General features: G+C 39.1%; 1 protein-coding gene across 1 annotated transcript in view; it reads left to right on the top strand.

The window, feature by feature from the left end:
* Nucleotides 1-24,381, top strand: part of RFTN1 (raftlin, lipid raft linker 1) — a 463,107-nt gene extending 438,726 nt beyond the window's left edge. The window contains exons 8-10 of the mRNA XM_089660005.1: nucleotides 8,358-8,461; nucleotides 15,239-15,320; nucleotides 21,595-24,381. Of these exons, the coding sequence (XP_089516131.1) occupies nucleotides 8,358-8,461; nucleotides 15,239-15,320; nucleotides 21,595-22,113 (705 nt within the window). The 3' untranslated portion in view covers nucleotides 22,114-24,381. The remainder of the gene's footprint in view (nucleotides 1-8,357; nucleotides 8,462-15,238; nucleotides 15,321-21,594) is intronic.
* Nucleotides 24,382-27,463: the final 3,082 nt, after the last annotated feature.

The following is a 27,463-nucleotide window of genomic DNA, read 5'->3' as shown; positions in this document are numbered from 1 at the left end:
TATTTATTTCTCTTCTAAAATAGATTGTACAGTGGTTGTATTGTTAAGCAGCTCTTTGACTCAGTTAATTAGGTTGACCATACACTGGCAGATTTCATGTTCAGACTAATGGGGAAAGGGTCTGTCTTTAAATGGACTGCGTATCCCTGGGACCTGCTATCATTTTTCTCCCTTCCTCGACTGAAATATACACTATATTGCCAAAAGTATTGGGACACCCCTCCAAATCATTGGATTCGGGTGTTCCAATCACCTCCATGGCCACAGGTGTATAAAATCAAGCACCTAGGCATGCAGACTGCTTCTACAAACATTTGTTAAAGAATGGGTTGCTCTCAGGAGCTCAGTGAATTCAAGCATGGTACCGTGATAGGTTGCTGCCTGTGCAATAAGTCCATCCATGAAAATTCCTTGCTACTAAATATTCCACAGTCAACTGATAGTGGTATTATAGCAAAGTGGAAGCAACTGGGAACAACAGCAACTCAGCCATGAAGTGGTAGGCCACGTAAAATGACAGAGCGGAGTCAGCACATGCTGAAGCACAAAGTGCGCAGAAGTCACCAACTGTCTACAAAGTCAATAGCTAAAAACCTTCAAACTCTGCGTGGCCTTCAGATTGGCACAACTGTGCATAGAGAGCTTCATGGAATGGGTTTCCATGACCAAGCAGCTGCATCCAAGCCTTGCATCACCAAGTGCAATGCAAAGCGTCGGATGCAGTGATGTAAAGCACGCTGCCACTGGACTATAGAGCAGTGTAGATGTGTTCTCCAGAGTGACCATTTACGCTTCTCTGTCTGGTAATCCGATGGACGTGTCTGGGTTTGGTAGTTGCCAGGAGAACGGTACTTACTTGACTTCATTGTGCGAAGTGTAAAGTTTGGTGGAGGGGGGATTATGGTGTGGGGTTGTTCTTCAGGGGTTGGGCCTGGTCCCTTAGTTCCAGTGAAGGGAACTCTTAAGGCGTTGGCATACCAAAACATTTTGGACAATTTCATGCTCCCAACTTTGTGGGAACAGTTTGGGGATGGCCCCTTCCTATTCTATCATGACTGCGCACAAGTGCACAAAGCAAGGTCCATAAAGACATGAATGAGCAAGTTTGGGGTGGAGGAACTTGACTAGCCTGCACAGATTTCTGACCTCAACCCGATGGAACACCTTTGGGATGACTTAGAGCAGAGACTGCGAGCCAGGCCTTCTCGTCCGACATCAGTGCCTGACCACACAAATCCGCTTCTGGAAGAATGGACAAACATTCCCATAGACACACTCCTAAACCTTGTGGACAGCCTTCCCAGAAGAGTTGAAGCTGTTATAGTTGCAAAGGGTTGGCCAACTCAATATTGAACCCTATCAACTAAGATTAGGATGCCATTAAATTTGATGTGCATGTAAAGGCAGGTGTCCCAGTACTTTTGGCAATATAGTGTAGATATGACACATATGTAGTGAATATGGAGTATATGGAGATAGGAAATTAATAATTGTTTCAGGACATGTTAGGAAATGAATGCATGTGACAAAGAGCAGTTTTATTTCACTTCATTACTGTGTGGTTAATTTGTACAAGGTACAGTTATTTCACACTTGGCTCTGCTACTTTATGCACAATACTGCTTGCTGTGGGATCCTTCCATCTATCCTTCTGACAAGATCTCAGGGAATGCCGAGTACCTCAAATCTTGCAAGAAGATTCTCCTCCACTGTGCTGGACTGTCCTCTTGAGAGATTCAGGTTACTCCACATTCTCCAGGATCTTGCTGGAAGGCACCCTGATATATCATTGCATACTTTGAATTTTACTGCATGGTCCGCTTATTGAACCAGCTTTATGATCTTTTTGCTATTAATATATTCCTACTACTGGTCAGGTGACAAACCTAATTAGGATACGTATTGGGAATATTAGGTATCAAAGCTGGCCATACACTAGTAGAATTTCTGAAAACTTTGATTTAAAGAATGTTCATTCACTTTTCTAATCATTAGTATGGTCAGATTGAGGAAGGAACAGAATGGAATTTTTTTTATAATTTATATTGCAGTCACAAGGAATGTAAACATCCTTTGTGACAGCAATCAGCAGCAACAGGTCCTCCTCACTGAGAAATCTGGGGTCTATTAGATCCCAAATGTCTCCTCTGACTTTGACAGCATCAGATCAAACCAAGATCAGTCTGATCCCATGCTTGTACAAGCTAGCAATAGCTTGTAAACAAAACACTGAAACTGGAATTGACATATACAGGCTGCTTCTGGTTTCTAAAACCACAAAGATGATTGGAAACAATCAGGTCTCTAAACACCTCTATGGTAAGCTGGTGCAACCATCAGCTGAACACTCGGGTCTCCTGGTGGGGTAAGAGAGCCAGAGAGAGCCACGGAAGGTGGCTACTTAGCCGCTAGGATGGCTTTTATATTTTAGGGAATCACTGACTGAAAACAACATTACAGGGATGATGCCTGTAGCTGCATGCATCTTCCTGGGAAAAACCTAGTCAACTAGAGGACGGGTATGTCCTTTTGGGGAAGGAGTTTAGAACATTTGTTTAATCGTCTAATTGTTAGTGGGGTCAAATCAACATTTGTTTTCAACCACAGTGACAAGAAAATTCAAAGGAACAGGATGGAGGGTTTTTCTCAAATAAATTAGGGGCATGTGCAATAAGAGCATATACTAGTAGAATTTCTGAAAACTTTAGTTTTAAGAATGTTCATTCAATTTGCTAATCATTAGTGGGGTCAGACTGAGAAAGAAGCAGAATGGAATGTAAAAGTAGTACACCATTAGATTTGTGATGTAATGCTGGCCAAACATGTATAGATTTTTGTTTGGAGATTTTCACATTAACCTATTGCTTCCAAGCCTATTCTGACACTTCTTTCAGTGTATGTGGCTTTCATTCAGGAATTGCATTCATTTTAAAACTGAATATTAAAAGCAAGTGAAAATTTTAAAAGGCATTCGTGCATTCATCAAATGTACAAACATTTGCATATGAATGTTTGTACAAATATTCTCGTTAAAAAACCTACTAGTGTATGGCCACATAAGCTGTTCTCAACTGAAAAATGCAGGTGGCATGTACAAGCATCAAAGGAGTTTTCTTCTTATCTTTTTTTAGTAGCAACCTTAGCTTATCTGTGACATTTAGTGTCTTTTTAATATTTGTCTTGGCTAGGCAATGTGAACAGAAACCAGTCTAGACCTGAATTAAATCTCTACAATTTTAATACTTTGTCTGGTGGGTTGAAAAGGGTGAAAATACATTTCCAGATGCCATTTCACAATACAATCAATATTTTTTGTCTTTAACTTACACGGTAAATAACAGCGTATTGACTCTTTGGAAAATGCAGCGTGTTTTAGCTTTTGTTAAAAATCAATCTGATTAATGGTTAATCTGTACTGAAATAGTTGTTATTGTTCACTAAAATCCTGCAAAACCATCTTTGTGTAGTTTGGCTTATTTTTCACAATAAATGATGTCAATGAAAAGCAAGCTGTTCTCTTAAAAGGTACTAATTTAATTTGGGTGAGGTGTGGGCAAACAGCAGCAATTTTGGAACAATGAGTTGTCAGTGTGCTCTTGCTTAGACCTTTTTCACACTGGTGTGCTTTTACCAGGGCGACAAAAATGCATGAAAACTATACCCCATTAAATCCTATGTAACTGTGCATATACTGCAGGTGCGCTGCACTTTGAAAAATCATGCATGCTTCATCTTTGGTGCAGTTTTTCAAAAACACACAAAAAAGGCACCTTCTGTTATAAGTCAATGGGAATGTAACAAAAGTGCATTAGTGTGAAAGGACCATAAACAGCACATAAGCACATGAAAAATGTATCATAATCACATTAGTGTAAAGGGTCCTTATGGTCTGACTAAAGATGTACTCGGCCCATTCTTTTTCTTAAAGCACAACATTACCCATAACAACTTGATATACAGGTGAAACTCAAAAAATTAGAATATCATGCAAAAGTTAATTTATTTCAGTAATGCAACTTAAAAGGTGAAACTAATATATGAGATAGACTCATTACATGCAAAGCAAGATAGTTCAAGCCGTGATTTGTCATAAGTGTGATGATTATGGCTTACAGCTCATGAAAACCCCAAATCCACAATCTCAGAAAATTAGAATATTGTGAAAAGGTGCAATATTCTAGGCTCAAAGTGTCCCACTCTAATCAGCTAATTAAGCCATAACACCTGCAAAGGGTTCCTGAGCCTTTAAATGGTCTCTCAATCTGGTTCAGTAGGAATCACAATCATGGGAAAGACTGCTGACCTGACAGTTGTGCAGAAAACCATCAGTGACACCCTCCATAAGGAGGGAAAGCCTCAAAAGGTAATTGCAAAAGAAGTTGGATGTTCCCAAAGTGTTGTATCAAAGCACATTAATAGAAAGTTATGTAGAAGGGAAAAGTGTGGAAGAAAAAGGTGCACAAGCAGCAGGGATGACCGCAGCCTGGAAAAGATTCTCAGGAAAAGGCCATTCAAAAGTGTTGGGGACTTTCACAAGGAGTGGACTGAGGCTGGAATCAGTGCATCAAGAGCCACCACACACAGACGGATCCTGGACATGGGCTTCAAATGTCGTATTCCTCTTGTCAAGCTGCTCCTGAACAACAAACAACATCAGAAGCATCTTACCTGGGCTAAAGAAAAACAGACCTGGTCTGTTGCTCAGTGGTCCAAAGTCCTCTTTTCTGATGAGAGCAATTTTTGCATCTCATTTGGAAACCAAAGACCCAGAGTATGGAGGAAGAATGGAGAGGCACACACTGCAAGATGCTTGAAGTCCAATGTGAAGTTTCCACAGTCTGTGTTGATTTGGGGAGCCATGTCATCTGCTGGTGTTGCTCCACTGTGCTTCATTAAGTCCAGGGTCAATGCAGCCGTCTACCAGGAGATTTTGGAGCACTTCATGCTTCCTTCCTCAGATGAGCTTTATGGGGATGCTGACTTCATTTTCCAGCAGGACTTGACACCTGCCCACACTGCCAAAAACACCAAAACCTGGTTCAATGACCATGGGATTACTGTGCTTGATTGGCCAGAAAACTCGCCTGACCTGAACCCCATAGAGAATCTATGGGGCATTGCCAAGAGAAAGATGAGAGACATGAGACCAGACAATGCAGAAGAGCTGAAGGCCGCTATTGAAGCATCCTGGTCTTCCATAACACCTCAGCAGGGCCACAGGCTGATAGCTTCCATGCCACGCCGCATTGAGGCAGTAATTGCTGCAAAAGGAGCCCAAACCAAGTACTGAGTACATATGCATGCTTCTACTTTTCAGAGGTCCGATATTGTTCTATGTACAATCCTTGTTTTATTGATTGCATGTAATATTCTAATTTTCTGAGATTGTGGATTTGGGGTTTTCATGAGCTGTAAGCCATAATAATCACAATTATGACAAATCACGGCTTGAACTATCTTGCTTTGCATGTAATGAGTCTATCTCATATATTATTTTCACCTTTTAAGTTGCATTACTGAAATAAATGAACTTTTGTACAATATTCAAATTTTTCGAGTTTCACCTGTATAATAATGTTCTTTAGCAAGGAACATACATTCCACATTAATAATTATGCTACCAAAATTAGTGTGTGTTGTAAATTGCCTCCAGCATTGTTCTGCTTCTTTTTTCCGGAGGCTGCCATTTTTCTGAAGCCAAGAGCCCCTGAACAGTAGTAAATCTTCAGGCTGTCATTAGATCGACCTCTGTACATTCGGCACAGTGCCGAAAAATAGAGAGCAACTGAGCCTGTGCAGAGCAGGGTGAGACAGTGTATTACTGGGTTTCAAACAGTATATGCACTTATTTTTTAATGTTTTACATATTGTAGCTATACCTGCAAAAGGGGCCAGCCTAAAGTTCCATTTTAAGAGGTAATTCTTAAGTACAGTAACTGACAGCAATCATTCAGAATTATCTTGCACTGATTGTGCAATATGAAGAGAGTGAAGTGTCATTGGTCCCTATGATTGATTTGGTGTCAGCACTTAAGGATTGGTACTTAAAGGGCAAGTTCACCTTTTCATGCAAAATGCACATAGCGACTGTGATGCTCTGTGCTGCTGGTGAATACTGTGTTGATTTGTCAATAACCTTATATCATGTGATTGTTCCTGTGTATGATAGTAAAAATACAGTATGTGTCCAATACTTTTACAAGAAAAAGCCACCTCTTTGCCTCTGTCTCCTATAGCAGAAGGGCCATTGACTACATAAGGGCATGTTCAGCACAGTGGCTAAATGGGTAGCATTTTCGCCTGGCAGTACTAGGGTCGTTGGTTCAAATCCCAACCACGGCACCACCTGCCTGGAGTTTGCATGTTCTCCCTGTGCTGAGTGGGTTTCCTCCCACACTCCAAAGACATGCTGGTAGGTGAATTGATTCCTGTTTAAATTGACCCTAGTATGTGTATGTATGAATGTGAGTTAGGGACTTTAGATTGTACACCCCTTGAGGGTTAGGGACTGATGTGAGTGTACAATATATATGTAAAGCGCTGCGTAAATTGACAGCGCTATATAAATACCTGAAATAAATAAAATATAGTCCATTTATAGTCAATGACATCACCTGGAAGACCCCACCCCTTTGTTTATAACAACTGGACCTGTCAGTCAGTGGGAGTGGAAGGACAGAAACAGACATGTGTCAGCATGTGGCTTTTTTTTTTTCAGTGGGCATTGGGCATCATGTTTGATGTGGATCTACTTCGCTGGACGACATTATTCGTAGTTCCCAACTGTCCCTGATTTAGAGGGACTTACCCTCTTTTGGAACAAATCCCTCTGTTCCACTTTCCTCCTTATTTGCCCCTCATTTGGAGCCAATGTATAGACCTCTATAAAAATATGCTATTTTAAATGTACAGTGACAAAACTTTCATCCATTTTCTAACTTTAAACTTAAATTTAAAAAGTCATTATAAAGGAATAATCGTGATAAAAAAGTAATTGTGGGTTTAACCAGTCTTTTTTTTTTTGTATTAATTCTATATGTAATGTCCTTGGCCTACAAATGTTTGCCTATTACGTGTCCTTGTTTTCCATCTCAGACAATTAGGAGGTATGTTGACTGACTGACTGATGTACATAGTGAAACATTGTTATTTTTTTCTTTCTTGAAGGACTCTGTCTTTTCACGTATTTTTTTTTTGTGAATGAGTAGGAGAACTATGTACCCTTTACTCATTTACACAGGAAGTGGGCTAGTATCTGAGGGCACTCTTTTTATTAAAGGAGGCTTCCAGAATAAGACCCTTGTTTCCAGACCCCGACAGCCACCGGCCAGGGCTGCGGGAAAGAGGCCCTTGTCCTCATCAACATGGACACAAGGTGCTTTTGCCCTTACAAAAAAAAGTGCCCTGAAGGGTCTGGTATGAATTATGGGGGTACACGCACACTTTTTTTTTAGCTATCTCAGTTTCCTTTATTTACATAGCTGGACTGGTAATCTGCAGTATTTGACATGTTTGTTCTTCAGTTTAGACATTTAGAACAAGAACTTTGTATTAAATAATGCTGACGTGTTAGCTAATGGTCATCTTGGGGTCTTATGTGTATTTATACGCCATATATTAGCTGAGTTTAAGATATTGTGCATTACTTTTAAAGTTATGAGGAGTCTGGATTTACTGCTATACTCCCCATCACCTCTTACTCACGTCTTACCTTCATTACAAATCCACTTTAACTGTATGAGCTAATGTGTTCTTTGTAACCACAGAAATGTCTATTGCGCTATTACAGTCTCAGCTGCTAGGAATCATACTGTATATCTCATGTTATGCCAGGGTGTAAGTTGACAGCACATAGCTACTTACTAACCCTGATGTCCACAGCCTGTCCCAGTATGTTAAGATTCATCCCTAGAGATCAATCTTGTTTTCACACTAACCAACCAATTAGTATTTGTGGGCTGGTTTTAGCAACGTAGTGACAAAATACTTCTGCAAATTATTTAGCTCCGGCTAACAAGATGGTGATGTTATCAATCTGCTTAGGTGACATCATCATCCGTTATGCTCATAAGGAGCCTTCACATGAAATACATCCATAATAAGATAAATATGGGTTTGGGGGAGGGGGGTGCTGCAAAGAAGTCTGAAGATTTCAAAACATTGGGCTGTACATGGCACTTGGGAATTTGTTGCTAACTCATTTGTCGATATGATTTTAATTATGCAGTTCCTTGTAAATGAAGGTATGTGTATGTGTTGCTAGTGCAAAGTGTATCTTCATTCCCTCAATGTTTACACTGCAAACTTCGTTCTTGATTTATGATATTGAACTGGAAAATTTCTATTTGTTTTTGCAGGGTTTAGAAGTACAGACAGACTACATGCCCCTGCTGAACTCTCTGGCTGTCTATGGCTGGCAACTGACTTGTGTGCTATCAACACCTATTGTGAAAAATAGTAGGTAAGGAAAACATGGTTTAAAATGGAACTACTCAAAGTGTACAAACATGTTCCCTTCTCTGTACAGTTTTTAGTTTTGGGTTTCTGGCAGTGTCTTCCCCGATACAGGGTATATGAGATACAAAATCTATTTATATGATATCTGTATCTACCTAGATACCTAGAACAATCATGCTTTGATGTTTCTGAATCAAGTATTCAAGTGATTTTGCCATTGCCAAAATTTTGTGCTCTCAAAGTTTGATCATTAAGCTGCGGTAAATTTTTTTTATTTTTATAGGCTGAGGTGTATTTAAGGTTTAACCACTTCAAGCCCAGACACTTTTACCCCCTTCCTGTCGAGGCCAATTCTCAGCTTTCAGTGCTATCACACTTTAAATTACAATTGCGCGGTGATGCAACACTGTACCCATATGCATTGTTTTGCATTTTTTTGAGACAGATACAACTTTATTTTGGTGGTGTTTATTCACCACTGTGATTTAAATTTTTTTTGTCCAAAATTTTTGAAAAAAGTGTTTTTCTTATAAAATTTAGCAAATAAATAATCTTACTTCATAAATCTTGGCCAAAATTTATTCAGTTATCTTTTTAGTAAAAAAAAATAACCCAAATTAGTTTATAACCAAAAATTATAATTTAAAAAAAAATGTTTTACATTTTTTTTTTAAATATTATTTATTTATTTGTTTAATTAACATACTGTCACCCTAGCAGTACAGTGTCACCATAATGACACTGTACTACTTGTGGGGGGTGATGAAGATCTTTTTTTTTTTACACTGATTGCTTTTACACCCATAAAGGCTGTAAAAGCAATCATTTCTCCTCTCTGGCTGCATTCTTGCAGCCATTGAGAAATACTGTGTGAGCTGTGATTGGTCACAGCTTGCCACATGGTACAAGGCTGTTGTGAATAGCCTTGTACCATGTGACCTCTGTGATCACTCGCAGATTTCACACGTAGTAAGCAATGATGTAAGAAGTGGCATCTTGCTTACTACTCTTCATGTGTTCACTGATTGGCCAATCAGTGATCACATGATCGGGACCTCACAACAATCGGTGTACAAAGCGGCCACCGGATCGCGGTGCGTGCTCCCATGGAGCGCGCACAAGCAGGGAGTGGGGAGGACATTTATAAAAGGCCACCCGCCCCTGCACTGCTCCCGTTTATATACATAGGCCGGACAGGAAGTGGTTAATTTCATTTAGTGTTCTTTTTGTTTGTGTTTTTGTTTTTACTTTTTTGTGTATTTATTTGTGTGTTCTTGCTTTCATATTTTGATTTAACTTTTTTTAACTGTCTTCTTTTTCCTTCTGTGAAAATCTGTAAAATAATAAGGCTGATGAGCAGCCATTTTTGGCACACGAACAGGTTCAGTTTAGTAAAATGAGGTTCCTTAACCCCCAGGAGCCATTTAATTCCCATTGTACCCTTTGAAAATACCAAAAACATCACAACATCATAACTTTGCCTTTCTGTTGCAAAATATTTATTGGTTTTGACAATAAGCATGGAAAGTCTAAGACAAGCATATGAATCGTCCACGCAGGGCCGTGATAACATAACTTTGCCTTTCATAATGACTCCAATATATTTTGCCAAATAGCAAAATTACTAGGATATCCCTTGATTTTGACCCAAAGTTTGGGGACCAGAAAAGTCTTGGTTTCATTCATCCCTACTTCTTGTGCTGATCTGCTGGTTTAGTTTGGGTTTCACTGATTTCTCAGGTGCTGGACTGAACCATATTACCTACTTTGCGGTACTAAAGGCCCACCACCATCAAGTGCAGTGCATTGAGGTGACATATGGGTTATCACAGCACATGTTGCTTTCATTTTCCCTGGCCCCAAAAACACACTAACCCAATATACTGTATTTCCAAGATACTACTGCCTGTTGTGATGCGTTGTCTTAGAAAATACACTGCATGTCCATTTTTTGTCCATTGGTGTGTTAGCAATCCATAAATTTGAATGGACAACCTTAACACAACGAATGTTAACGCTCACATAATAGCAAAATATGTTAAGGCACACCTATGCTATTTTTTCGCTTTTATAAAGATGATAGCAAACTATGATGATCACATCTGCCTGTGTAGTCATAGTGCTCTTGTCTTCTCCCAATATGATCTATCAGTTTAATTGTAATGTTAGAAAATCAAGATGCATGCAATAGTGTGATCCTAGTGTTAGCTTGTACTTAAGTGTTTACATGTCAAACATACAATTTTTCTTTTTTTTTTTTTTTTTAAGTTGAGGTCATTATTTTACAAGTAATGAACCACATGCTACTACTCTCCGTGCAGTTCTTACTCCATTGTCTGGCCTCCTCTGCCTCTTCTGCCAAGCACTTTCTTCTTACGAGCACACCAACTCCATCTGCTGGGCTTCATTCAAATTACAACAGATACCCAGTGTTAGTGTGCCTCTGACATTTCCAGACATCAAACATAAATTCTGCTGTGAACTGTGTGGCACGGTTTTTCAGAAAAATATTTCCTCCTATTTTGCTGATCTGAAGTTACATTTGCTGTAGAGGGTATGATCTAGTCTATCTTCTGGATTTTATGTGTCTTTCACCAATCCCTGACAATTCTTATTTGTTCTTGGTTGTTCCTCCTTGCAATACATCACTGCCTGCTCAAGTCATTGCTTCTTTCACCTTTGACCAGGCCTTGATCTGCCATTAGGCATGGGTGGCACATGCCTATAGTAGGCAAAGGGGTGGCTTGTTCTTTCAAAAGTATTGACCACACATTTTTCCCATCATCAACAGGATCAGCCATATCATTTAAGGTTTCTTTTACACATCTATGCAATATTCTAAGCCAGGTTAGGGTCAGGAAAACAATTATCTTAAGAAAAGTGGCCCTAGAAGAGAGAGGTGTTACTTTGGGCTCCAAACCATTTGTGCCTGCAGGGTTTTTGGGACTCCCTCTGACTGTTGATGTGGTTCTTCACTTTTTTTGTCAGTCATCAACAGCCTTATTATCTTTTGCCAGTGGGGAAAACCTGTAGACTGTGAACTGGAAGTTCCAGAAAACCAAATCCATAGATAATTTGTGGCGAAAGGCTAATGTTCTTTTAGACTTTGCATTTCAAGGAAGCCTAATTCAATAACTGTTGATGTGGAGGGCCCCTGCAACCTTGGGATACTCTCGCAGGGTTTTCAGCTAATATCCATAACCTTTGCATTTCCTTTATATCATACACATTTTAACACTGTCTACAAGGACACAATCGTTAGCTAAGCAATTGACCTGTAAAACTAGCCTCATAAAAAAGCCTCATCTGTATGACCATGTCTGTTAAATACACTAATTCCTCTTGAATAAAAAATGATACGTTTCATTACAGTTCCAAATTCTTGTGAATAATTTGCTATTGGTAGACAGAGGTCAAATTAAACTCATTTGTGAGTTGTCAGCTAGCGGGAACATCCACAGGCAGCGGGAACACATGGTAAATTGAAGTTCCTCTTTTATAAGTGGAAAGCATAATTGTCAGGATATTCCTCATGCTGGTGCTAAAATATGTGACAAGGAACACCAGCCTTAGTTCTTTAACCCTCTGGTTGTTTTTTGTTTTCTGCAGAGAAAAACATAATAGGTAATCAGCATGAAGTTACCATTATGAAAATTACCTAGTGTTTGTTTCATAGGGAAACATTTACTACACAATGAAACAAGTGACAGGTGAAAATTCCAACCTTGTGTTCAAAAATGACTTTAGGATTGAAAGGTCCCTATTCATTTAGACCAATTGAATATATGAGAGGTCAGAGGGGGCAAACAAACTATGAAACAATGCAGAAGCCACTTTAAAGGTATACTTAAAGAGGAGTTCCACCCAAAAGGGGAAATTCTGTTTTAAAGACTGGTCCCCTGCTCCCCATTAAGGATTGGCACCTTTGGGGAGCGGGTACCCGAAATTGACAGGTACCCTCTCCCACTTTCGCTGCAATCACCTATGCGATTGGAAGTGGAAGTTGTCCTCCCACCCTCCCTCCCCGTAGTATTTTGGGACACGTGACAGGTCCTAGAAGACTATGGGGCCATTCAGGTAGTGCAGCGCTACTCGCACATGCGCAGTGGGCACCCAGCTGTGAATCCGCAAGCTGTCACAACCGGTTGCCCACACTGAAGATGCCGGCTGGTGAAACGGGCTACGGGGAGGACACCGTGGGATCATGGGACAGGTGAGTGGCTGTTTTTCAAATGTCAGCAGCTACAGTTTTTGTAGCTGCTAACTTTTATTTTTTTACAGTGTGAGTGGAACTCCGCTTTAAGTTAGAATTCAAAACTGCTTTTTGAAAATCTTAGCTTGACCATAGCTTACCTGCTTAGGGCTTCAGGTTTTCATCCAGGTTTTGTTTTTTAATGCAACAGTTTATCCAGCTCCCTTTTGTTAGCAATCCAGTTATCTCAGAACCCTTTTGCTTACTTCTTGGTAATGCAGGAGAGATAGTCCCAAACTCCTTCATTGTAAGTTAAAGTATGCCTGGCATATTAAAGTGCCAGGGCAAGGTGTTTCATCCAATTACATTGAATTTTGACTTGGTAATTTGATTCTGAAGTAGAGAGAGTGGAAGTTGCAAAGCACATGATTCATATAGCAAATACACAGATTTGACATATGAGGAACTGTGTGAAATGTAGCTGCAGTGGATTATAGAGAAATGCATAAAAGTAAGCCTATAGAAAATATGAAGAATTCAAACTGAGCATTTAATGAAAAAATACATGGAAAGAGGTTACCTTCACAGCATGTAGCCATCTTGGAACAATGTTCCACTCATGGGTGCTTACTTCTACACCTCTGACTGCTTACTCCTGAGTTCATCCATGCCTGTACTTCCACGTCATGCAAGGATAAAGTGCTGCACACTAAACTTCAACACCACTGTTTATAACCTAACTCCAAGCAAAAATGAAATTTAAATAGTGCATTGTGCATCAATTCCAAACACCTCTTCCTAAGCCACCCTTCAGTGTAATGGATGATAGTCACATTTTCATCAATGAGCCAAGCTAATTTCCTGCCTTGGGGACCAGACATTTTTCCCTGCTCGTTATCTTTTTAGGCATCTCACCACCCCCAGAGATTTTTTGCCTTAGCAACCTGTAATAGAGGACCAATGGAAGTGTCACCTCCACCAAAAGAAAGTGTCAGCATTACAGAGGTAGTAATGTGGACATCTGAACTGTCACATGACCGTGGCTAAAATGGGCATTCAGATATGTTAGTGGAAGGGATGTGTTGCTAATATCATGGAGTTGGGCTTTATTATAGAGCATCCAGTATCAGTCAGTCCTGGCTCCCTGTGATGCATTTCACTCTGGGAAAGAACCTAAATGTAGAGTCTACAACTCTGCTATTTCTATGATTACATTCTTTCCTGGAATGAAATGCCCAGGTGGGATGTGGGTGAACATTCTAATAATAAATTCAGGCACACATCAGAAGGTATTTGTAGGTACCCTGAGTATCTATTTTACAGTCTTACTACCAATTTAGTTGTTAGACAGGTTTACTTTAAGATACTACTTCACATTTAGGGACGTTGTCCTTTAAATATTGCCCCACCCTTCCTGAGTTGCAGCCCACTACCAAAATACTTACCTTCAGCCACACTTCCAAGTTTTTTATAGTGAATCTGTTCTCAACACCACACCTAGTTTTTATCATGCATGCACAAATCTTGGTCCATTCATTCCTATGGCTTGTCTATACTCCTGGAGATGGCAGGGAGCCTCCATGAGTACAGACCCCATATGAGAATGGATTGACCATCAATAAGAATGAATAGGCCAAGCTAAATTGGAGCTGGACATGGCCAAGATTTCTTTCTGCAAAAGTTGTGTAGTGCCAGGTAAGGCCACAGTGATGACTTTAGGAGAAGGGCTCAATATAAGTATTTCATTAAGTGTCTCCGGGTGGTCTTTTAAATAACACCTTTGTTGAAAGTTTTGTATAAAATGTCTGCACTTTTTCATGAACATAGAAGAAAAAGCAAAGAAGGAATGATTCAAAGAATAGCGCTGAAAGCCTCATGTTTCAGGTCTTTCGATGTGCTTAGAATGGCAGATGCACAGGTCATTTATTTATCTAAAAGTGTTATTGTAATCCAGTAATAAAACAACTGAGCAATGGTGTCTCCACTTAGGTTATAGTAGTTACAGTATGTAAACTGGGGGGTACGGACAGTTTTATGGGTACATAGTGGCCATTATCATTTAGGACAGAAAACACATACATTATGTTACATAGTTAGCATTTCAAATGTTGGTTTCGAATATTTCAGATATTTTATTTCACAATGTTTCTGACTGTGCTGTTCAGCTGGGTATGATCAGTTTGCTTGACATGTGAATGGTGATATATAAATTATAGATTTCCAGCAGGAAATAAGATGATGTGTTTCCTGTCAAATTCCATTCATGTATTTGAGTAATACTTGACATAGTAGTCGGGAAATGGTTTATGCTTATTAACATTTTCTTCAGGAGTAACGCGTTCTTTGGAAGCTGATTGCATTTATATAGATAGGCCTTCATGTGTTGGCACACACTTTGGAAATAAATTATCATCTGCTTGTATCCTCGTAGAGAAATTCTTGATTCCAGATTGCGTTCATTTCAGCATGGAATCAATCTCATATAAATGGAAATTCCGGCTAATGGTTAATGGTGAAAGTAGTAAGGTTTTGGGATCTCTGCAATATGGCTGATGACATCCATTGCTTATTTATGAATCTCTTTTCCAGGGACGGTAATGTCACTACCAAGCAGATTGTGTTCATGCAGAGACCGGCACTGCCCCATAAGAATAAGAGGAAAGAGCCAAAGGTAACATTCTTTATCTTTTATCACTGACCTAGGAAATAAAGTACTGTTAAGTATACACATATGATGGAATTACCAAACTACTCTGTGTGCCACCCCCTCTCCCATACATCACAATGGATGACTGTGGCCCCAGCTAAAGGTGATAAGCACACTGGAAGAACTAAAAAACTAATTAAAATTTTGATAATCATACCTTTGAAGAAACCCTGTCACCAACTTAAATAAAAAAAGTTAAAATAACCATAAAATCTAATTTTTCAAATGCTTACTTGTGGCGTTTTTCATTTCCATAAAAAATGTTTTATTCACCTTCAAAGTTCCGTTATACTTGCTAGAGAATCTGACCAACCCAGTAAGAGTCAGTTCCCTAGCACAGCCCCTCCATCCTTGCTGGTAATAGCCCTTTCCTATTCTGGGAGTATCTAATTACTCTCTATGCTGGCCCAGCTCCTCTGCCTCTCCCATTACCTCCTTAGATAACCTTTTTTTGTGGCTGTCAGGGGAGGAGTAAAGGAGAATACTATATAGTGTCATGTAAAGTGTATTTCAACATTTGCAGCTAAATTGGGATAAAACCCACTTTATATTAGTTGCATGTTTCAAATCACATTGCATAACTTAAAAAACTTAGAAATTCTGCGTACCTTTATAAATGCTTTTTCCCGAAAGCTCCAAGACTAAAAAAACCCACTTAGCATCTCTGTGTAATATTTGTGAAGGGGCTGGAGTGTTAAAGTATCACTAAACCCAAAATGTTTCTCTTGACATTTGAATTTATGATGATGTCCTTTATGTATACTGTGCATCTTTTCTTTTTTCATTTTTTATATCTTTTATATTTATATAAATACCTGGTTGATCCTGCCTTTCTGCTCTCCTTTTTTCACTGTCCCCAAAATAGCAGCCGATTGTGTGGCTAATGGGGACAATCTTGTGCTTGCTCCATAAAATCTCCTTTTCAGTCCCTTCACTTATCTCTGTTCCAGCTGCCCCACATGACAGGTAGGGGGTGGCTTTGAAGTTGGGACTATGGACGGCACTATTAGAAGTCATGAATGACAGGGGATTCCTCTCCCTAGTTTGCTGGTCTCATGTTTCACACAAAGCACAGACTTTAGGAACAGTTCACAGATTGCAGAGCTGCTCGTAAAAGCAGTCTGTGAATGGCCCCCAAATCGTTGTGTGAAACATGAGACCGGAAAAGTAAGGAGTGGAATCAGTCATGACTCCCTGTGTGGGAACATAGGGAGCCTCGCTGCTACTGTATTGCATTGACTTTGCGGTTTGCATGGAGGTTTCTAGCTAGCTCCACCCATCGACTGCACGTTGTGATATGGAGCTAGGGGGGAAAAGTCACATGACTAGAGTGTACAAGGCATTTCAAAGGAATTTAGGATTTTTCTTTCAAAATGTGAGACATGCATCCAGATATAATACTATTTAAAAACATAATATAAAGTAAATATTGTGGCAGTGGGTTTAGTATCACTTTAACGTGATACTAAACCCACTGTGCTGGCAGGTCTTATTATCAACTGTAAACTAGATTTGAACACTGTTAGTGCATACAAAGGGTTATGATCTAGAACAGGGGTGGGCAAACTTTTTGACTTGAGGGCCGCAATGGGTTCATATATTGGACCCGGGGGCCGGACCAAGAGTAGATGAATGATGTGTATGTGTCATCCATAGTAAGTATAGTAATATTCCCCCATAGTAAGCATAGTAATTAATCCCCCATATAGTAATTCATCCCCCATAGTAATTCATCCCCCATATAGTAATTCATCCCCCATAGTAATTCATCCCCCATATAGTAATTCATCCCCCATAGTAATTCATCCCCCATAGTAATTCATCCCCCTTATAGTAATTCATCCCCCCTATAGTAATGCATTCCCCATATTAATTCATTCCCCATATTAATTCATCCCCCATATTAAGTCCCCAAGTCCCCCCTGTGTCAATTCACTTACCTTTGCTCCGCGCGTTCCTCTCGCCGTGTTCCCGCGCCGTTCCAGTGTAGCATGAAAATCTGTCTCCTATGAGGATCTGTCCCCCTTGACGTATCTGCGCATGTGCCAGATTCAGGCATTAGCAGCCGATCGGCGATCTCCGGCACATGCGCAGATACGTCGAAGGGGACAGATCCTCATAGGAGACAGATTTTCATGCTACACCGGTCTTCAGGGCGGACTGTGAGAGGAGCCTAGCTCCGCGGGCCGGATTAAAAGGTCCGCCGGGCCGTATACGGCCCGCGGGCCGTAGTTTGCCCATTGCTGATCTAGAAGCTAGTCTCTATTGTCTCAGGGCTTATGGATATATATACAAGCATGGGTTTAAATAACATAGAATTTTATAAGATGAAATAAATAGTCTGGTGGCAGGGTCTGTTTAAAATATTTTAAAATCTATAACTTTGATTAAAGTTATACCTGGTGATTCCACCATGAAGATTTTCATTCAGTCACTTCTTACTATAGGTTGAGAGGGGAGGGAGATTGGGAGCACTAGAACATTAACCCAAAGCAATATGGGGATAACGGATGGACCATGAGTGGATATATATGCAAAAAAGTCCATACATATAAGTTGGGGCTTACAGGTACATGATCTAGCACTGTCCTGAATAGAAAGCTCAAAGATGGGTAAGCCTTAGGGTGAATATTGGTCTTGAAGATGGAGGCAGCCAGCTGTCAGAGCTTGAAGTCACTCTAGTGCACAAATAGGAGAGAGAGAACACAGCGGCACCACTGTAAGTGTAGACTGTTAGAAAGCAAGCAGATTTAATGATTAAAAACACACAAGTATAGGATAAAAGCAGGCATGTCAGGTTAAAATAGGTCCGGTGATGCTAATTGTCCTGTGTGATCCTCTTCATCATCCCCGACACTCCGGTGGTTTCCAGGGCTCAGGGGGTGGCAGAGAGGCACAGGGAGGCTGTAGATGATGGCATCACTCAGGACCGGAACTCCAAATATGGCCTGCGTTCGGAGCCTGCGCACTCCTTCCTCAGGCCGACAGTGCTCCTGCGCTCCAGCTGTATGGCCTTGCCACAAAGGCTTCCCATAGAGACTTTTTGTGGCTGCTTTGCCACATATTAAGCAGATATAATTCATGGCTGTCACCCTCAGAAAATATGTTATTAATGTTTACTTTCATATTAATAGAAGCTACGGCATACCTGTAGCAAACCTGTATCTGAACTTGCCAGAAAACTGGTTTGAGTGGCCTTTTCCAAATGATATTGCTATGTGGATAATCCCAGTGCTGCCGGATAGTGGAAAGCTTTGAGGCATGGTTTTTCTATATGTACTGGGCTGAAATCCAGTTGACTGCTTCTGGATATATTTTACCTTTGACAAAAACGGTCAACCTTTTAGTACTGGATTTCTTTTGTATAGCACATTAGCAACCTAGGACTTCACAGTGCGATTTGTTTAATTGTGGTGCTTTTGTTAACATCTTCCCTTGTTACCAATTCACCCACTTGCTCTGCAGCTTGGAAGGAATTTATTAACACTAAGTGAATATATGCTTTTGTAATTTGCATTTAGTCTGAAACACATAGACTTAGGTGTTACTTTATGTTGCAATATATAATTAACCACAAAGAGCTTCATTAATTTATGTACTGTCTTTCTAGTACTTTCTCAGTCTCACACAAAACACTAGTTCCCTATGGAGAAAACAAAAGCAGAATACAGTATGCCTTTGAAGCAAAAAAGAAGGCTTTATCAAACCAAATTTTTAACATTGCCAGATGGTTTGCAATTATTCATGATTACAGTTTTAATCATGAATAATTGCACAATCTTTAGTTTTTAACGGGGTAGTAGTGAGCTGATTATGGAATCCTAACTTATGAGTTTATCTCATGATGGGTGTTGTTGTACCAGGAGTAAATATGGAGCATATAAATTGAAACAGAAAATTCTTTTAACTGCTGTTTCCACCAAAAAGTAGCCCATTTTCCTGAAATGAACTGAAAGTGACTGGAATTTACAATGAACAGGCTTTTAGATTCTGATCCTGGATTTTCTTACTGCTGCCCTTGTGGTCACTCTCTCCATAGTCATCCTAAATATAAGTTGCAGAGTTTGACATCAACATCCCGCACAGTATGAACAATAAAAGGCCAAAAATACATGGGACTTTTAAGGTGTCCGTATAATATATGAGACATACACTATAGTCAAGCTTACATATTTTTTATTCTTATGCATCTAAAAATTTGAGCATTAGATCCCTAAAATACATAATCTTTTGGCCATCAATGGCCCATATATTATCAATATATTAACTAGTTTCACAGTTTTCCGCCCTCATTCCCGCCCTACCCTTGCATTTCGTGGGTTCATACATTGATACAGTTTCACAGAACCTGAGGAAGTGTTGTTCTTGAACCTACGAAACATGCCATGTGTATCTGTTGCTGGCACCCTCAACTCTATCAGCATGCAACATTTTGGAAAATTACCTTGAAATATAAGTGATAAATACATGAATAAATGCTGTAGGGCGAGGACAAGGACGAAAAACCATGAAACAATTTTATGGAGCTGATTAAGCAGCGACAGCCTGCAAGTCAAAGATAGCTCTGCCATTCCTATAACATGCATGCAGTTGATGGAAATGAGGGCTTTAGCTGTTGACTTTTGACAAAAAGTCACATTTTGCATATTATTCACGCAGCTGATTTATCTGCTTAAGCTGCATGTTTTGGGAAAGTGAATAGTAAATATTAAATAGCTGGAGAAGGATATTACCAGGGTGGCACTATACTTACATTCCTCACCGATGGAAATGTTCTATTTAATGAACAAAACTGTCATAATGCTTAACATTTGAAATTCCCTTAAAATGTTTTGGGTGATCAGTGCCTTTAAAAAAACAATTTTGCTCTGATTTATGTTAAAAATATGTGACTATATAATGCAATATACCTTCTAAAACATATCCTATGTTTAGAAAGTAGTGATGTTATAACCAAGGGCATAGCAAACTGATCCCATGCTCAGCATCCCATATCCAGATACAGCAGACCCTACCCATTGAATTTATAGCTAGAATAAAGGAAGGCAGCAACTTTAATAAACATCCTACAGGAGCTGCCTAGGTTGGACCAATAGGAGGCTTCAGCCATTGGCTTCGCATATCAAACTCTTTTTATTTTTTATAGAGGTTACCAAAGTCAGCTCTTCCATTACTAGTCCCTAAAAAATATGAAATATTAGGAGAGTGATTTGACATCTCTCCTGTAAACTATAACATTCATTATGTTATTATTTGTATCTGCAAAGTGCTTTGGCTTATATCACATGACCTATCTGTAAAGAACCATGGAAAGTACCTATTACTATTTGTGTAACACAAAGAACATTGTGTACCATGAAATAAAAATAATACCTGAGGCCATGCCAAAGTTTCATGATCTGGACAAAATCAGTTTGCTCTCCAATATTCAGTGTTTTACATACATACTATATGTAGTATATGCCCTTGGAGGAGTGATCACCTGTCTACAATACAGGGAGTCTCTGATGATGGCAGAAACACCACAGTGGGGCCCTGGATTCAGTCATGGTGTGGGCTGCAGTCATTTACCAACATTTAACCCTGCACTCCATTGACATCACCGTAAGGTTTGGGTACACATGAATAATTAGAACCATATTTATGCTACTATGCTTTGTGGGTTTTTTGATGAGATGATGGCCACTTTCCGGTTTCTTCTTTCATCCTTTGGGACCCTGTTGGTTTGCCCTGGTCAGTTGAATGCACATCATATGGTTTTTAATATTGGCTGGCTTTACCATGACATCATCATGGCATTTATATCCTCACAATAAATGCCTACAAAATGCATTGAGAAATATTCTGCTCACTGTACGCATTTATAACTTTGAGATTACCTTTGGGTAGAAATTTGTGATTAGTGATATATTGCAGGAGGGGGAAGGGGCAGGATTTATAAAGTTATGTGATTTGTATGTATATGTCAGCCTGAGGGACAAAGAAGATTTTTTAGAAGTATAAATTGTTTCCTGTATGAAAAATAAATGTATATATTGTATACAGAATGTCTATATTGGTGCCTACTAAAGTCCCATATTAGTTATTTGCTATTGTATCTTGTATTATTATTATTACTTGACACAGGTCAAAGGCATTTGCAAAATTCCAATTAACCACTTTTAAATGAATTTCTCAAAGTTCCTTTGATAATTTTCCCTCATTAATTTACACAAATCTGTGTTCTTGCTCATTTCAGTTTCATTGGAGATTTTCAAAAGATGAAAAGCACAGCAAGCACTCAAGAAAAGGGAAAGGAAAAGTTAATTCTAAGGACAAAGAATCAGACAGAAACAAGAAGAACGAAGAGCAAATGAAAACAGATGACACAGTACAGGTACACATCAATCACCAAACAGATGGGAACATCTATCATAACCAGAGTGATGGCCTCCACAATGAAGTAGTGGCCCAGCTGAAGAAAGAAGATATTGAAGGATCACCAGTAATTCGTGATACCAATACTAATTGTCCACCAACAGTAGAAGGGATCACAGAAACCATGGAGGCAGAAAAAGAAGGCGATATTGATAAGACTCAACATTCTCAAGAAAGGTTGACAGATGATGAAGCAGTGAGTGATGGAAGGGAAGCAGACAAAACTGCAGCTGAAGGTGACAAAAATATCAGCACAGGGGAACACCTCCAAGAAGAAGAACCACCTTTTACAGGACTTACAGAGCACTTTAACACTGATCATGCTATTGTATGTTCATAAGTACCAACTCTTCAGTGCTTTGTACCTTCAGCTGTTTCTGTACTATTACATCCTAAGGTTCCATCAGCAACTGGTTCAGGCATTCCAAGGGCTGAATGTATAATTTAGGTAGCTGCTGTCAATAATTTTTGGTGCTTTAAAAAACCCAGTTCATTCCCTAGCCTGGTGCTCATCACCTTCCTAAATTAGGCCACATGTGTCACTGACTGTCACCATTTGGTTTCCAGACACAAAAAAGTGGTTCTAAATAGAATGTATTACATATATGACAATCAAGGGGCCCCAAAACAGGTTTTGGGATAACTGCTGGACTGAAATCCAACAGGTTGCTCTCTTCTGTACTTACATATAGGTTCATTATTGAAAGTAGTTATTGCTAATATTGTATATGGCTACATATATAAAAGCAGTGTATAGTGAGTATGAAAAAAGTCCAAATATAGAATGAAAAAAAACTGGGTTTGATTAGAGTGGAAAAGGTGCCCTTCTGCTACCTACCGATGATCTAAATCTACTGAGAACTTTGCGAGTTGTAGAACAGTCGCAGTTGGAACTTTATGGCTTGTTTATCATGTGGTCATTGGAACATGTAAAATATTTTTTTCTTTAATATTAAAAAAAAAAATGGGACAAAAGCTCACATATGAGCTACATGCAACAGCCAAAACACATTATAAAATTGAAATGTCCCATTCCTGCTTCAGCACACTTTAGATATATTTATATAGATCTATAATTGCTTAAATTTCCTGCACAGGTAATTATCGAAACTGTTTTGTATGCAGCGTTTTGCATATAGTTGCACTTCATATTATTTTGATATAGTTTTGTTTACTGTTTTGTACAAAGAGTTATACTGTACTGAAAAGATCTAGCTATCAGGTATACGAAAATTGGTGTTTATTGTTCCATATTGTTTTATTCAGCACATAACGAGTTTAGTCTGTGTGGGGGACTTAGTTAAAATTAGAGATTCATACACTATTTGCAACCAGATAGAAGATAACTTTTTGTTAAGAGTTATATTTACATATTAAAGTGAATTTCTAGTGTTACACTGAAAAGTTAATAAAGTAGAACCCCAACCACAATTTTTGAATAGCATGGAGAAGGGCTAGAAACCCAATTTGCATTTTATTGCTGGAGTTTAGAAGAAATAAGAGTGACGTACCAAACCTTTTTGGGATCCAGAAGTGTTTATTTAATTTTAAAAATCCTGGATAATCAAAGGCACACATTTCATTGTACAGCGCTGCCTTTATCAGGGATTGAAATGCCATTTAAATGAAAAAATGGTAGACTTCAAAGAGATCATAGGTGCAACTTGCTCCTTCTTTTCAAAACAGGATTTAGCAGCTAGCAGATGTTGCTAAAGTCTGCTTTGAAAAGAAGGAACAACAGTACACTATACCCTATATGTTCTTCGGAGATGCCTTTTTTATACTAAACTGCATCTCAAGCCCTGATAAAAGAGGGCACAGTACCCAAAATGCTTTTTTTTCACTCTAAAATGTAATTGTGAAATAAACCATACTCTAAAAACCATTAGTATGTTGCTCTTGTTTCCTCTAAACTTCTGGATCTTGCTCAAGCTGCTTTTTGAGACCCTTTCGTGCTTGAGGGCTGCCTGAGTAGAGCCATTACATTTTACAATGCAGATTCTACTCCACATTGTGAAATTGAACTAAGGGTGAATCCAGTTCATACCATCCATACCTTCAGGTTTTTGTTGCTGCTGTCCAAGCTGTTGTAAGAATTCCTCTCATATCCTTTACCCAAGATATGAAATAAAGTTCTATCCACTTGGGACACAGCAAAAACACCTGGCAGAACTTTTAACCCTTCTATCCTAAAAATGACTGAAGCTTTGCTTTACTTTAATACTATAGCGTGAGATAAAGACAAATTGCAGTATGTGGGTATTCATGACTGTCACATCATATGGAGGAATTACACTAAACTGCATCTGACCAACAACAACTAATGGCATGTTTTTTGGAACATAAGTGAACAAGCAAAGTTCTGAAAAGCCCAGGGAGGATGCTTTGTATCATGAATGTATATTTTGATTAGATTTGGGAATCATACAAACCTGAAATGTTGCTTTATAACAGAATTTAAATATCTGCAATGCACAGAAAGCATAGTAAATATATAGTTACATGCTCTGTCAGCTCAGGCATAGCTCTAATGTGCTACTGTGTATGCTGTATGCCCACAAGCTGAATGACAGGCATTGAGTTAATAAAATGATTTTTCCTCTCTATAGATTATGTCCATATTTTACAAAAAGGTGTACTCATCAGTATTTATACCTGTATGGTTTATGTTAGAAATAAATCACTTGAGAACACATATGACATTGCTATTAACCACTTAATTCTCATCATAAAGGAGCACAAATCGTGGTAGCCCATTATTGTGATTATGTTATCAGTTATGTCTAGAAGCTGTCAGGGTTATACCGGTGTAAATATATTCATTGACATATTTGATTAACACAGCTACATGATTGCGTTTGTTGCTCACTCTTCTGCATGATCAGATGTGGGGTGGGGGGCTATACTCTGTGTATATGGCAGTATACTTTTCTTCAAGTGTACATAGGCTGTAGACATGCAGAAAATGCATCTTTCAACACTTTTCTCTTTTTGTCTCATATGTCAGGATGTTGCAGAAACAAATCAAAACCATCGGTGTGCAAGGGACCTTAGAAGAGAACTCCAGATAAAACACAACATTCAGTAACACAATTGTGCTCAAAAGATTGCATACCCTTGGAGAATTGTTAATAGTTTGTACCATTTTTAAAGAAAACATGAATGAGCAGGCAAAACACATTTCTTTTGTTTCTAATGGGATTCATGTTCAGCTGTAGGTCACAACAGAATCTCACAATCACAAAACATAGCAACAAGTAAACAAATGAAAAGACCCCTGTTCAAAAGCCTGCATACCTTTAGTTCTTAATACTGTGTATTGCCCCCTTTAGCATCAATGGCAGCATGCAGTCTTTTGACATAGTTGTCTATGAGGCCCTGAATTCTTCAAGTGGTATAGTTGTCCATTCATCATGGCAAAATGCCTCTGGGTCATGCAAAGTGTTTGTTTATCTTGCATGAACCACACTTGAGATCTTCCCAGAGTGGCTCGATGATATTAAGGTCGAGAGACTGTGATGGCCACTCCATAACCTTCACCTTTTCTGCTGTAACCACCAGAGGGTCAACGTTGCCTCCTGCTTAGGGTCATTGTCGTGCTGGAAAGTCCAAGAACATCCCATGCACAGCTTTCATGCAGAAGAAAGCAAATTGCCTGCCAGTATTTTCTGATAACATGCTGTGGTCATCTTGCCATCAATTTTCACAAGATTCCCCTGTGACTTTATAGCTCACACTCCCCAAAAACATCAGTGAGCCACCACCATACTTCACAGTGGACATGGTATTCTTGTTGTTATAGACCTTGTTAACCCCTCTCCAAACATAGTACTTATGGTCATCATAATTTTGGACTCATCACTCCAGATTACAGTGTGCCTTAAGCTGTGAGGCATGTCACTGTGTTGTGGGGCATATTTTAACCTGACTTTTTTTGTGCGATTGAGGCAGTAAAGGCTTCTTTCTGGCAACTTGACCATGCTGCTGATTTTTGCTAAAGTATCACCTTATTGTGCTCCTTGAAAAAAACACACAATCTTTTTCCAGAGCAGCCTGTTTTTCTTTGTATCCCAGAATGGTTTTTCTGGCAGTTGTAGCTGTAGTTGTTTCTTGGTCTACCTGACCTTGGCTTGGTGTAAAGAGATCCCCAAATTTTCCACTTCTTAATAAGTGATTAAACAGTACTGACTGTCATATTCAAGGCTTTTTCCATCTTTATAAAATTCCATTATCTCATTATGCAGGTCTTTTGACAGTTCTTTTTTGCTCCCCGTAGCTCAGTATCTAGCGTGCTCAGTGCATCCACGTGAGAGCTAACAAACTCCTTGACTATTTATACACAGACACAAATTGCAATTTTAAAAGCCACAGATGTGAGAAATTAACCTTTAATTACCATTTTAACCTGTGTGTGTCACCTTGTGTGTCTACAAAGCCACACATTCCAGGGCATGGAAACTTTTGGTCATGGCCATTTTGGTGATTTCTGTTACCATTATGTTTGAAAAAGGAGCCAAACAACTATGTGATAATAAATGGCTTCATATGATCATCATCCTTCAATAAAAGACAGTTTTTTTGGCATGATCAATCATATTTTTAACATCAATGTCAAAATTTCACAATTTCTGCCAGGGTATGCAAACCTTTGAGCAACACTGTATATAGGTGTGTGTGTGTGTTGGGGGGGGGGGGGGGGGTGATTTACTAAAGGAGCATGTTCACATTGCTTTCAGAGTGAATTCTTATATCCGTATTCACAAACCTATTTTGGCTATATTTCTGTGGATCACAGAAGTGCAGTTAGTTCTGCACTTCAATGTAGGTTCAGAGGTTCAGTGTAACTTTCAATGGGAGGTTGGGTTCTCAAACTACAAGTGGTATTAATATGCAAATACATTAACCCTCTAAACCAGACAAACAAAATAAAGATCTGATATTGTCCTGCTTTTGGCCATGGGGAGTCAGTGAAAGCCTTGCTGTGTCTGTACCTACCCCCACCACTCCATCAAAAATACTGACCGCTAATACACATGGAAAACATCAACTGGTTCATTGAGAGAAAGTTTTATTGTTTGCTGAGATGTAACATTCTAAGGCTGGCCATACATTATACAATTATCTGCAGATTTTCTGCCCAATTTCCTTTAGATTTACCTTCAACTATGTAGTGCAAGGGCCTGCCTAATTGGATACAACTGAAAGTGTTGTTTAGGTTTGTCCTCCTATTATATGGTTTTTGGTAAATCTAAACCAAAAATCTGCAGATAATTGTATAATGTATGGCCAGCCTAAGGAAGAGAAATGAGCACTCCTAGTTTTTTACATTCTTGTGTATGTATGTCTGTTAGATCCCTGGGGACGCCATCAGCACTAAGGGTCTGTGCACATCTATTCATTTATTGCAGGAAAATACATGTACCTGTATGGAAAACTATTCACATCCATGTAGTATGTTTGTGAAAAATCCTGATTTCTGTGTTCTGGGCTACAACATTCAACATCCTCATGGTATGTAGGGGTCATGCCAGTAAAGCATTATTAGCTTTTATTAGTGACAGTTTTTACAATGCATCACCATAAATGTATATACATAAAATGTGGACATGGATGTGAAAATGCATGTGGTAACACTTTATAGTCATTAAGGCGTCAATTTACTAAAGGCAAAGAGGCTGTTCACTGTGAAA

The sequence above is a fragment of the Staurois parvus genome, unplaced genomic scaffold (assembly GCF_062004578.1).
Source record: "Staurois parvus isolate SC_StPar_1 unplaced genomic scaffold, SC_StPar_1.0 ptg001194l, whole genome shotgun sequence".
Taxonomy (NCBI): Eukaryota; Metazoa; Chordata; class Amphibia; order Anura; family Ranidae; genus Staurois; species Staurois parvus.
Note: the sequence above shows the minus strand (reverse complement) of the source record. Positions and strands in the feature narration are given on the sequence as shown.